The 14,758-nt window shown below is 35.1% G+C and overlaps 1 protein-coding gene across 3 annotated transcripts in view; it reads right to left on the minus strand.

Annotated features, from left to right (window-relative positions):
• The window catches only part of frmpd4 (FERM and PDZ domain containing 4), a 61,700-nt gene that overhangs the window by 28,491 nt on the left and 18,451 nt on the right, over positions 1-14,758 (minus strand). For 2 of the 3 annotated variants that reach the window (XM_065252393.2, XM_065252394.2), the window contains exon 2: positions 9,972-10,091. In XM_065252393.2, coding sequence (XP_065108465.1) covers positions 9,972-10,091 — 120 coding nt within the window. Of the gene's footprint in view, positions 1-4,933; positions 5,049-9,971; positions 10,092-14,758 lie in introns of those variants that run through there. The other variant, XM_065252395.2, reaches the window with a different exon arrangement.

A 14,758-nucleotide genomic window follows, 5' to 3' on the forward strand; every position in this document is an offset into this window, starting at 1 on the left:
TTGTTGCTAAAAGGAAAACCTTCCTTATCTCCTGGATTATTCGATGTGCATGATTTGTACATAAGAAGAAGGTGGAAACAGGTTCAATACATTTCAGACCTATTTTGGAAGAGATGGGTGAGAGAATACCTACCTTTGCTGCAAGAGAGGCAGAAATGGAACCAAACTAGGAATAACCTCAAGCCTGGGGACATTGTGGTCATTATGGATCCAACGGCACCTAGGGGCTCCTGGCCTCTTGGAAGAGTTTTAGAAACATTTCCTGATAAGAAAGGCCTGGTGCGCTCTGTGCGTTTACAAACTAAGACCAGTGTTATTGATAGGCCAATAGCAAAGCTTTGTTTCTTGCATGAATCTATGGGCTAAGAGATTGTTTCAATCATTATGCATGTTTATTGTGCTCACAGTTTGTATTTGTTTGATGGCTCTTTTGTATGCATTGAAAATTGGTATGTGTCCCAATTAGGGGCCGGTATGTAAGAGCCATTTGTCTTGTTAAGGTGTCCACTAGGTGTCACTGTTCTATATTCAGTGAATATAGGTAGGAACCTTCCTTCTGGTGACAGGTGTTGCTGGAGGAAGGTGAACACACAGTTTTTTGACCGTATCACAAGGCCATGCTGTTTCAACAATGCAACTCATTGAATAAAATGAATACTCTGAGCATTCAAATGGTGAGTGGACATTGATTTAATGACATTTAACTTAAGCCAAGTGAGCGCGTACAAATACACCGTCCAGCAACCCTCAGCTGCTTTAAGTATAGACTTAGCTGCGTACAGGATTAATGCCATGACTCAGAGGTTAACGCGGCAAGACCCAGATAAACATATGGGATTCAGGAAATGCGTTGTCCTGTATTCACCCATGAGCACCTGCTAAAGCTGGCCTGATCCCAAACTCTTCATAAACACAAGAGTTATAAACCCACAGATCTTTACAGTGAAAACTAAATAATACAATCTAAAAAAGTTACTTGGTTATTTTCAACCCAATACTATGGGTCAGAAATGGACAAACCCAGCCGTTGGGTTAAATTTTTATGTTTGACCCAACAATGGGTTAAAATTACAAGCATAGGTTAAATTACAACCCAGTGGGCTGGGGTTGTCCCTTTTTGACATACAATGCTGGATTGAAAATAACCCAACATTGTGTTTGGATGAAAACCAAGAAGAAATCTATAATGGAAGTAGTAAATGGAAAATTAGCTTTAACTGAAATGAAAATATTTCATAGTAATCCCTTTTAATCCATTATGATCCTAGAAAACAATTTGTCCAAAATCTCACTGCAGAATGAGTCAAGAACATAACAGCAGAATGAACTGAATCACAATACATTAACATTATTTATTTTGTTAACGCCATGCCTAATATTTGCAATAGGGCTGGGACAATACAAAAAATATTTTTTGTCTGATATTGATTCTGAATCGCATACGTGATATAATGCACAGCTCTTTCATCAGGGTTCCCACACCGTAGTTAACTTCAAATTCAAGGACCTTTCAAGGACTTTCCAGGTCCAATACCCTCAAATTCAAGGACTAATGTGTGGACACATTTCACTTGAGAGCAAGGTTACATTGTGTTACCTTTAAAGATACATTGTTACAGTTCTCTTTTGAGGGAACTCGTGTTGCGTCACTGCGGTGACACTTTGGAGACGCCTCCAGGGGTAAGTGCGCCTGAATGTGTAGATCAAATTCAACCAATAGTGATGCCTAACGACAAAGACAGGGTGACACGGGAGCCAGGAAGGATGACGCAGCGTCTCGTTCCCTTCTCAGGGAACAACAGTTACATACGTAACCCGAGACGTTTTCATGTGTCACACACTATGCAAAAAAGAATTTTGGTATGAATCAACATTCGCATACAGAAGATATAAGCATTTAAAGCGAACAGTTTAGCACGTGTGCTTAAAAGGATAGAAATGTTATGATATTATCCTACACTACACAGGGAATAATATGGAATTTTTTTCAGAAAACTTCTTGCATAAAATAGATTCAAGCACTTTCAATGACCTGTATCTGTGTATGTATATTTTCAAAAACTTCACAGGGCCTTGAATTATTTCTCCCAGATTCACAAACTTTCAATGATTTAAAGGACCCGTGGGAACCCTGTATCATGTATTATGGCTCTTTGATCAGTAGGAAGTCCTTATCAATCTAAAATCACTATGAGTTTGAGATGTTTATAACATGCATTTGAAAAAGCAACACTTGTCAAATATAAACATTATAAATATTCTTTATTATAATGAAAAGGTTTGAAGAACAGTGATTTAAATATGCTTAGGCATTTCATGGAGCTTTGAAAAGCGTAGCAAGCAGAATCGCATGATTAATCATCCCAGCCCTACACAATATACATGCAAATATCACACAAAGAAATGTATTTTGAGCTATTTCATCAATACTTTATTGTTTTCTCTGAATAGGTTACATGCTGCTGTTTTTTTGTTTCAGTATCTTAAAAGGCAGCATGATTATCATACATTAAAATGCTGCCCATGTAGGCGTCTCACTACGCTTTGGACCTAAATCAATATTAACATAATCTACAGCCATTACATGAGCATTTTCACACCAATTTATACAGAAACAATAAGGTTTTAAAATGGCCTACTTACAAAATTATGGAGCTAGAAGAGTCTCAATAAAGATAAATGCACACACTACATTCACATATGCACACACAGGATTCATAAATACACATGCAGGATACACAAATGCACACAAAATTCACAAATGCACACACAAAATTTAAGAAGCACAGAAGATTCACAAATGCACACAAAATTCAGAAATGCACACAAAATTTATAAATACACAACCAATTCAGAAATGCAAACAACATTTACAAATGCACTCAAGATTCACAAATGCACATGACAAGATTCAGAAATGTATTTCTGATGCACACACAAATATATCTTGATTTACAAACTGTTTTTGGTCTGTGAACTTTACTGCATTTGTGTGTGAATTTTGAGACTCCCCTGACTTAGCTCGACACACAAATGCCTTTTTTTAAACAGGGAATGATCTGCAACCAATCAGATATCTCCCTTGTTTTAGTTAATCACAACAACGCACCCCACGTGGGGGATTGTTTACTTATAAGAAGAAGAAGTTTACACAGCGTGATATGCACGTGGTGCGGGCGCGAGCTAACGTTAGCGCGGTGGAGTTCTGTCTGTCAGTTGGTTGGTTGAGACCTCAACATGGCTTCTGGCAACCAAGGGGAGCGGTATGTAGAACTTAAAGTGTTTAGCTAGTTATCTCCTTGGTTGCAGATCATTCCCAGTTTAAAATGCAGTAAAGTTCACAGACCAAAACAGTTTGTAAATCAAGATATATTTGTGTGTGCATCAGAAAAACATTTCTGAATCTTGTGTGCATTTGTAAATGTTGTTTGCATTTCTGAATTGGTTGTGTATTTATGAATTTTGTGTGCATTTCTGAATTTTGTGTACATTTGTGAATCTTCTGTGCTTCTTAAATTTTGTGTGTGCATTTGTAAATTTTGTGTGTGCATTTGTGAATTTTATGCGCATTTGTGTATCCTGTGTGTGTATTTATGAATCCTGTGTGTGCATATGTGAATGTAGTGTGTGGATTTATCTTTATTGAGACTCTTCTAGCTCCATACAAAATATGCTCCAAAATACACAACTGCACTCATTTTTCTTTACACATACACTACAACTTTTTTTTACATGCAATCATTAAAGGTGACAGAGAATGAAAAAAAATAATAATTTACCTTGTCTTAGCTGAATAACGGTTGTCTACCCGCATTCATGAACAACAAAAATTTTGTTGTGTCACATCACAAAACAAGGATAAATATCACATTCAATCATTCCTATGTCACCTTTAAAATCTAGTTGTGTGTCCAGGTATTTAACCCAACTACACCACAGTGTTTCTCAAACTTTTTGGCATGGATCCCACCCTCCAAACATCTGCTATAAATCATTCCATCAAAAGACACCAGCAGGTAGCCAATAACTGGACAAAATGCCAAAAACACCACCCACATAAAGCGTGTCACCTTTAAAAACAAATCTGCTGATTTCTGTAAATTAGATAATCATTTAATTCTTATATTTTAAAGGGGTTTTCAAACCAAGTCTTTGGACAAAGAACGTCATTGCAACTACATAAAAAAAGATCTCTAAATAAAATGAAGACAAAAATATTGACACTTTCTGGTTAGTGTCACTTGTTGAATTTTGTGACCTACACCTGTGTGAAACCTGAAACAAACTTCATCCATCTACCAACATTAAAACTGATATTAGCTGTTTTAAAGTCACAGATAGCTCAGAAAAGTGAATTTATTTTAGCTCAGATAAAATTGACTTTGATAGTTTATATTGAAGCATGCAGCCGTACATAAACAAAGCATGTGTTAATGCTATTCATTTTCCTTAGGCTATAAAACACCAAACAACACACAATACAGATTAAACAATCAATAAAAACAACCTGACGCATCTCTCCTTGGTGCAAATCTCCAATTACAAATCTGCAAGGAAATCTCATGTGCAATATGTGAATTCAATCATATATTTATTATACACCTTCGCATATAGTCACCATTATATTTCCCCTGGGTTTCATATCTGTATATTTCTAAATAAATTCCTTAAGTTTGTCTAAACTGTTGTGTTCTGAAACAGTGATACAGTAAGAGATGATTCATTGACAAATCTCTTTACAAAGCCATCTGTAACTAAACAGTTTGATTCAGACATGTGACAGACACTGAAACTGCGTCTCCATCTGGCCACCTTATGAAACACACATGCAAGCAAACACACGACACCGCCATACCTGCACATCTGATAATAACGATACAAGACTCACGTTATAATCAAGAAAACATCAGCATAAGAAGAAATGATAACACACCGGATGAGCAGGAGCGATGCTGAAGACGCATCTCAATTGAGAAACCAGACCGATTCAACGTGAAGCAGAATGTGTTCTCCTATTCTTACACAAGTTGCCAGATCTTGGATGAAATCCCACCCTCCAGTCCAGCTCATGCGTGATAAGTCTCATCCTCTCTTCATAGGGTGGATAATTACAAAACAGACACACAGGCCTTTTTCACTCCCTACCATCAGTTTACAGCCACACGAGAGCAGCAACAGATAAATGAGCAGACATTTTATTCTGTAAAGAGATCAGATTGAGTCTGATGTGTCTCAGTGTTCTTTCATTTGAACAAACAGAGAATCAAACTGAAGTGTTTATAGGTGCATTAACTCTTATGTAGCATGCATATCAAAGCATTTATGCCGGTGTATGTTGTTCACTTGTTTCCAATGGAACCCTGACCCTTTAAAAAAAAAGCAGCGGGCGATTTTTCTGCACTGAAAGCCGGCGTTCAACGTTTTATACACACACAGCAGGAAAATATTCAACTTTGGGTGAAAAGCTCAGCTTGTCTATGCCTCTTTTCACACGGCTGTCCAATCACAGTGGAGGAGGGGTGGGATAAACATCACAACAACCAACCGGAGCATTGGTAAACAACTGATAACAAAGCAGAAGTATCACAGCAACCAAAGCACTCAGCTGAAGAAAGCTGGCAGTCGGCATCCGTTTGGCGTTTTCGGCTGCGTTTAAAAGCTTTGTTTGCACAACACCTATGCTAATAAAGCTGGTTTTCAATCATAACAGGAACTTCATCATTTTTATGCTGAATAAACGGTTTTGTGTATATATAGGGTTGCAAAATTCCAGAAATTCTTAAGTCTGGAAACTTTCCATGGGAATTTTATGGGAATATATGGGAAATAACAAGAATATTTTGGAATTAACCAAAAATTATGGGAATTAACGGGAATACATGGGAATTAACAAGAATATTTGGGAATTAACGGAAATATATGGGAATTAACGGGAATATATAGGAATTAAAGGAAAAATAAGGGAATTAACCGGAATACATGGGAATTAACAAGAATATTTGGGAAATAACGGAAATATATGGGAATTAACGGGAATATATAGGAATTAGGGCTGTGCCGGTTTCAGAATTGGTGATGACGGTTATGACGTGAGTCAAATGTGACGGTTCGTCACATAACCGTCTGAAGGGGGGGGGGGGTTTGCTTGTTTAAATGCTTGTGGATTGACGCGAAAGTGTCATTTTACCATAAAATCATGAATGTGATGCCAAGTGTGTTTTAAACAATAATGACTTTGAGAAATTTAACAGAAAACAATTAAATATAAAAAAAACACACTGTTGCCAGAAGAATGCGCTGTCACTCTTTGCCCAGCATAAATGAAATCCTCTATCATTATCTTAATAGTCTTCAGAGAAACAGATTTGTGCCATGGGCTTTTAATGTCTATAATTGTGTATATCTGTCATTACACGGACCAGAACCGCACGAAAACAATGTGGATTAAAAAGCGTCTTGAAGAGGTTTTGCTCATAAATGCATGTAAAATAAAGTAATGTGAACTTGAGATTGTTATACTGTTATTAAACTGCGCCATATGCGCTGCAAACGCAGCCGGTGTAAAAGCACAATGGCCACGCGCGGCAAACGTTCTCCGCATACGCGCTGCTCAGTGCTCATGCTTGCGATGTGAAACCAGCATTTGAATAAACTAGACACTGATTAGCTACTTGTTCTACGTTTATTTACAATTAACAGCAAGCTAAGACAACTAGCAGTGAATGTGCTTTCAGGAGAGTTAGTAGATTAACATGGGAGGATTTGAACTTGAAAAGCGGGGCGGAGCCTTTCCACAGTTAAAACATATTATGGTCATTCATGTTTATTTGATTCTATAAATTAAATAGAAGGAAGAGATGAGTTGAAAGGTGAGACTTTGTTTAATATGTTTAATCTCAAAAGTAACCAAAAAGTGCCCTGGTCTCTCCTGTATGTCAGCGCGTTGCAGTGTCTGCTCCGCTCTGTATTTTTCATTGCGTGACGTGATAACATGGTGGGGCGCGTAACACAGACTGTTGACAATTGTTTTTAAATAGTATTTAAACATTCTTTAAGATATATATTTTTAATATTTTAAAAACACGGTTTTGTCGGTTATAGAGATCTAATGACGGTGTTCAACTATAACCGTCGGTCTCACGGTTATATAATAACCGTCACACCCCTAATAGGAATTAAAGGAAAAATAAGGGAATTAACGGGAATATATGGGAAATAACAATAATATTTGGGAATTAACCAAAAAATATGGGAATTAACGGGAATACATGGGAATTAACAAGCATATTTGGGAATTAACGGAAATATATGGGAATTAACGGGAATATATAGAAATTAAAGAAAAAATATGGGAATTAACGGGAATATATGGGAATTAACAAGAATATTTGTGAATTAACGGGAATATATAGGAATTCACAGAAATTATTGGGAATAAACTGAATTTTTAAAATCCCGTAAATTCCAGTTAAATTTCCACTTTTAAATATTTCCAAAATTTCCCAGATTAAGTTCCCATGGAAAGGTTCCGGAAACTTTTCACCTCTTTGCAATCCTATGTACACGTGACTATTTATTTGGTCTATTAAAATGTTATAAATAAAATAATGTGTTTTTGCTGTAACTGGTCCATAATAATATGCAGTCACAAAGAGACCATCACTCCAGTTTTGCCTTTATTCATCATATCTTCTTTTCTTTTTTTTAAAGTTATGTTTTTGGGGCTTTTTTGTGCCTTGATTAAGACAGGATAGTGTAGAATAATAAAAAAAGAAAGGGTTTGGTAAAAGAATAGGGGAGTGGGATTGGCAAAGGACCTCAGGAGATGGGAATCGAACTCAGGTCAGCATGAGCACACTGGAACTTTATGTCAGCGAATTAACCAGCGCCGACTTTAATCATCATTTCTGGATGTATTAAGACTGTTTCAGTCCATTGTCTGTTGAATTGTAACAAAAGCAAAGTTTGGGAGTGATAATAAATTCACCCAACACACAGCAAATGTATAAGACTAAGAGCATGCCAAGACACATGAAAGATAAAAAAAAGATTACAATACTTTAACATTGTGTTGTTAAATATGACCTGGTTTTCTTTGCAGTTTCAAAATTTGAAAACACGCTTTTTACTATTTTTACCATTTTGTCCTGTTTCAACTTTCTGCAAAGACATGCTAAAAATGTTATATAGTTTAGAACAGGGTTCCCACACCTTAGTTAACTTAAAATTCATATATAGGATTTCAAAATTCCAGAAATTCTTAAGGCTGGAAAATTTCCATGGGAATTTTACGGGAATATATGGGAAATAACAAGAATATTTTGGAAATATTTAAAAGTGGAAATTTTCTCATTCCCTTCTCAGGGAACAACAGTTACATACGTAACCCGAGACGTTTTCATGTGTCAAACACAACCATGCAAAAAAAGTATTTTGGTATGAATCAACATTCACATACATAAGATATAAGCATTTAAAGCGAACAGTTTAGCACGTTTGCTTAAAAAGTCTAGAATTTTATGATATTATCCTACAATACACAGGGAATAATATGGATTTTTTTTCCAGAAAACTTCTTTTAATGACCTGTATCTATGTATGTATATTTCCAAGGGCCTTGAATTCCCCCTCCCCCAGATTCACAAATTTTCAAGGATTTCAAGGACCTGTGGGAACCCTGTTAGAAATTTGGCAGAATTGTTGACAAAATTAAGCAAAATAATATTTTTACATAAAAATACATACCTTTAAGTAATACAAAAAAGGAAAATAATCTTGGAGTTGTCTTTAAATTTTTTCTGTGACTGTATGTAGAAAAATGTGATGTGATAACTTGATGCTGTAATATGCGATATGCAATATGATAATGCTTTAAGTTTGTAAAGTCTATTTCAATTGTATGATATTACAATTATATTATATTACAAATTATTATTATATATATATATATTTAAATAAAACGAATAATATAAAAAATTATATAACCAACATGCATGTTTCATATTATACTGTATCTCTGCAATCAGAATTAACCTTAAACTTTGACTATACATAACTATCTGAAGTATTTCAATTATTCAGTTATTGCAAACCATTGCTTTGATCTGATATTTACAATCATTTGTATATATGGCCGCACTTGTGTGAATCTTGTATAGTCTGTAGTTAAACTCCACAGGAGTCGGCATCAAACTCACAACAGTTGGATAGAAATTAAGAGCTTGCTGCCCTCTACAGTGTAATAAAAATAACTCACCATCAAAGTGAGAAATATGATATCAGTATATACAGTCACTGTTACGCTCCATGAAAGTTTGCTGAGGTCTTTTTAATGGGACTTAATGGGCTACTGCTTAAGAATGTCACATTTTATCAGTGTGCGTTAGCTGCTTTGCCAACCTGTGACATTGATTGTATTAGCTGAATAATAATGTTTAAGTCATAAGTGTGCAAAAAATAAAATAAAAATAGGATCTATACAGTCATTTAACACATCTTTCTATTGAATTGTGTTCGCTGGTCACACAACAACAAATACAGTGATGTCCAAGATGACTCATGAATCTTCCTCTCTAAAAATGTCTCCTTTAAATGATAGAGATCCAATGCAACATCAGTAGAGGAAAGAAAACACAGCATCTTTATTTGCATGTCATAACAGACAGCTGTTGCAGGTTTCAGCATTTCAATGTGCATGCACACTTTCAGTATGGCAAAACGCTTCGATCAAGTCTAAAAAAGATCAAAGCTGCTCCCCACCGTGACCGTCAAAATCAACCGCATATCTTTCCTGCTTCTCTCACTCAACGCATACGTTATGAGCGCGTTCAGTTTGAGGTTGAGCTGCGCGCAGTGCGGAGACCATCAGTATTCCAAACACACGGATGGAGGGAATGTGAAGGCGAGGTTACGCTGGGAATCGATGACAGCTTTGCCCAAATTTGCAACAGGAGAAGGTGTGAGGTGCTTACCCGATGTAACAGTCACGTCCCTCTCTAGACGACGCCATTTCCCAGCCATTGGAGGGTCCTTGGGTGGACGTCCAGCTCCCTTGGGTTGGTGTTGGACAGCTGGAGGCTTTGGTCCTGTGGCTACACGTGAAACACAGAAGACGATGGTCAAGCATTACATAATGTATGTAAGAGACAGTACAGAGAAGACGAATTCAAAGTCATTACAATGTTTCTTTCGACTTTTTCTGGCTTTGAATTATATAAGATGATGTGTGATGTATAATTAAGACGATAATGTCTTTAATCTTCTCAGTAAAATACAGCTTTTGACCATGAATATGCAAAGGGACTGTGGTGCTTTTTAAACATTGTTCTGTTTTATTGTCCTAGTGGATAATAGAAGAAATATGGAATGCCGTAAAAACTCGTCATTGGCAAGAATGCGTTTTTTGTTAATTGTAACTTGTCAATGGCGAGGAAGGAGTTAAGAGCTCATTTACTGTATTCAGAGATAAAATAACAGCACACATGTGATGTAGGAGGTTTTCCTCTGAATAAATGCTGTGAACAGAAGTTTTATTTGATTATTTCTGTTACAGATCCCTGCAAGAATTAAGATGGTCGCGCTGCATTCTTCTGTAAGAGCCATCAAATTTATCTGCAAATGTTCAATGATTCTTTCAAAGGTCTGCTCGTCCCAACAAAGTTGTGTCAAAAAAAGCTTTACGTGTCTTTCTCAAAACTATACAGAATATAAGACTCTGCACTCTCAGAAATAAAGGTACAAAAGTTGTCACTGGGACAGTACCTTTTCAAAAAAGGTATAGCTTTGTACCCAAAGAGTATATATTAGTACTTCAAAGGTACATATTGGCAGTTCAAAGTAGGGATGCTTAACGATTAATCGCGATTAATCGATAGCAGAATAAAAGTTTTTGTTTACATCATATATGTGTGTGAACTGTGTATAATAATTATGTATATATAAATATGCACACAAGCATGTATAATTATAAGAAAAAAATATATTTATATATTAGGTATTTATATTTATATATAATATAAATGATAAATAAATATACAAATGTATATACACATGTTAACATTTCTTAAATATATACATGCATGCGTGTGCATTTATTTATACAAAATTATTATATACAGTTCACATATATGATGTAAACAAAAACTTTTATTCTGCTATCGATTAATCGCGATTAATCGTTAAGCATCCCTAGTTCAAAGATACATATTTGTACCTAAATGGTACATATTAGGGCCTTTTTTAAAAGGTACTGCCCCAGTGACAGCTTTGTACCTTTATTTTTGACAGTGTGTGTATTTGTGAATTAACCAAAGTACAGGAAAAAATACAAAATCCACTTAATTACAAATATCAATGATATAATCAAATGAGATCCTCAGAAAATAGCCACCTCAGTTTGTTTGTGCAAGCAACTTATTACAACGTAAAGTTACGTGTTAGGGAAAAGCGCTCTGGAAAACAACCTGTGGTTCCTATTCAAGGTTGTTTGCTTTATGAGTCAGATTAGACGCATTTAATTTCTGCATTTGTAAAATTAGAAATGGTTTCCTAAACATGGTTTTAAAGATATCATTTTATGTTAACCACTTAACACTATAAAACATAACACGCAAGTAAAAGTCACAGGTCACAGATATTTATTGCATAAATTGACATAAGAACAAAAAACAATATAAAAGTATTTCAAACAACTCACGTTACAAACTACGAGAACTGAAGCCATACGATCACTTTATATCAAGAACTCCACTAACGCAATGCACATAATCGGGTCTCATTCAATCAGAAACATGACGCAATCGGTCACGACAGCCAATAGCGCTTCACATTTCAAGCTGACGTAATGATGCAATAGGTCTCAAGACTGACAAGAGCCAATGCTATTTCACAATCAAAAATGACGGATCACTTCTTCTGGTTTTTGAACGAGTGTATACACCAGAACTGGGATTTTTAGCTGATAGCGATCGCTTTTGCATAGCTTGGAATATTCTTACTTTTTTATTAAAGTTTTGTATATACAAATTAATGGGAATGTTATTTACTCAAAATGCCCAAAAAAGTGTAATGGGGAATATAAATACAGTTGATCCTGGAGGTTTCAACTGAAAATTATATAACTGTTAAGGGTAAAATAAAATGTGTAATCTTACTGACTTCTTTGGAAAAATAAACAAAAATGGCATAATAATTTGGAACGCAGTGTACTGTTGAAAAAATTGGATTACTTTCGTCACAGCTGATGAAGTCAAAAGTAATAATGCGCTACTTATATGTTCAAAGTGAAATTATACTGAAGTTGTTTTACATTTTTACACAGCAATAATATATCTCTGACTGAAAAATTAGCTTTTCAAATTAAGTTTTTCTGAAAAATGGTAGTTTTGACCCTGCTCTCCCGTACTTTATGTTTTGGGTTCAGATTTATTAATAAACACAAGCATTGGCGCTACAGTAATGCATTTATAATAAAAGACCACAGATCAGCAATTTTCAGTAAAAGCAAAAATATGAAGCGTTTTTTTTCTAAAGCACTTAAATGAATTATTCAGTCAAACCGGTTTATTATTTAAGCTGTAAAGATGTCTAAATCATCCTTGGAGTGGGACGAAATCTTTATGTGAAGGTAATTCCTGTGAATTTATCTTATGGTTCTGTCTGGTATCCTTGTGAAAATTGTAAGAAATGTAAAAGTTTTACCTTCATTTAAAACTATTTCAATGCAGGACACACAAATAAAGGCAGTTATAGTTCTTCATGTTAAAATTAATGTCTGGCCTGTGGATTTTCATTTTTGTGTCTAAAGAGAGGCCACATATATTCCTATACCACATCTTGTATTAAAGTATTAAATTCATAAAATCATATATTTTATATAATTTTACGTGATCTACTCTACAGTACTGTCTATGGCATTTCAACTTTTTTTTGCTTTAACAAAAAAATGAGTTATATTACATAACCCACTATATTAGAGAAAGCAGCAATTTACATTGATTTTACCATAGTGAAGAAAAACACAGCAAATTGGTCCTTAAATCATTTCGTTTTTCTAAAAAAAACTGATCCCACAACAAGGTGAGCATTGAACTCGAAGAGTTTTAATGTCAATGAGGACACACATCTACATTATAAACAAATACACAACATGCTCAGCATATCAATAAGCAATTTCTCTGTCAAAACACAACACTATACTCACATCTTTAGATGAAGGGTCTTCTGAACTAAACAAAGAATTATCAAAGCACTTTTCCATCATCATTTTCTCTTAAAGTCTCTTTATCATCTTAGTTTAAAGATTGTTAAAGCCTCTTTTCCTCAGATCTATGGGATCATGATGAGTAACTGTACCGCACACAGAAACACAAGCCACTCCACAAACTATCAATAAATGATGCTCACACAGCCACATAGCAAAGAAGGATAGCACACTAGTGAGGGAGCGTGAGCTGCACAATTCATGAAGTGCACTAAGCAGAAGAAGTGTTCAAATATCATGGATTATTTATGATTAAAGCTGGCGTCCATTACAGCATTCCTGAATATTCATGTGTTTAAAAATAGCCAACTCACTGGAGTGTGATTCCATATAAAAATGCAGCATTCAAGTCAATTCAACCTACTTTAAAAAATGGACTTGTGATAAGTTAACATTACCAAGAAAAACAAGTTGAAAACCTTAATTTGATTTTATATAATTTTTTTACTTTGCTAGGCATGGGCCAGTAAGAGGTATGATAACCTTAAGCAAAAAATACCACGATTTCACAGTGTTGCAGTATTGCCATTGCAACACTAAAATGTGATATTTTCAAATGTCTGCGTATACAAAAATCTCAACTGGACACAATACATTTATTTTTAAGCAACATACAACATGTATGCCAGGCAAAAATAAGGCCTTAAATTAAAATATTGTTTCATAAATTATAAAAAAAATAAAATTAAAATGTATTAATATTAATAATATTAAATGTAAACATCAAAGTAAACACAGCTTATACCTCGAAAACGCTATCACAGAACATTTTTGTGGCTTTGAAACCTCGGTATACCTTGAAACCGGTAACCAGCCCATGCCTACGTGCACTCACGCACACACATACATATACACAGACATTTTTTGTACATGTATGTGTATATATGTAAATGTATGCGTGTGTGTTTATATGTGTGTGGGTGTCTATGTATTGCGTGTCTGTGTGAACAGATGTGTGTGTAATTAATCGGGTTTTTTTTTTTCAATTTCCATTTTTGCACATTTCGATTGCAAAAACAAGAATATGTAGGTAATTTAATTAGTGTGCCTTCAGTTTCTGTCATTTCATTATAAATCCAGCGCATCATAGACAGCTGCCATTCTCTCGCACATGCACATGTTCTCGCATCTGTCCAAAGTCCTAAGTATTATGCGTTTCAAGCAAGCTAAGGCAAACTATCCCTCTTGTTTAAAATATAATCAGCTGCACTCTCACATCTGTCTAAAGTCAGACCACTAGGTAGTAGTCCTTTCTATGTTTGTAAAGTTGTATGCATTTCAAGAAGCAAAACTACAGAAAAAAAAACAATCATTAATTCTCTGGGCAGCAAGTAAAATGTTTAAAATCTCTCCCTACTGTCTATTCTCAAAAGTCATGAGTGTTTCCTGGTCAACAGTGAAGTGTTTCCTCTTGATAAAAAGCCCATTATATAAACAATACATTTTTAATACGCTGAACTACATCTCGCTGTAATTACTTCATCTTTTTTTGTTTGC

Source organism: Paramisgurnus dabryanus, chromosome 15, assembly GCF_030506205.2.
Source record: "Paramisgurnus dabryanus chromosome 15, PD_genome_1.1, whole genome shotgun sequence".
Taxonomy (NCBI): domain Eukaryota; kingdom Metazoa; phylum Chordata; class Actinopteri; order Cypriniformes; family Cobitidae; genus Paramisgurnus; species Paramisgurnus dabryanus.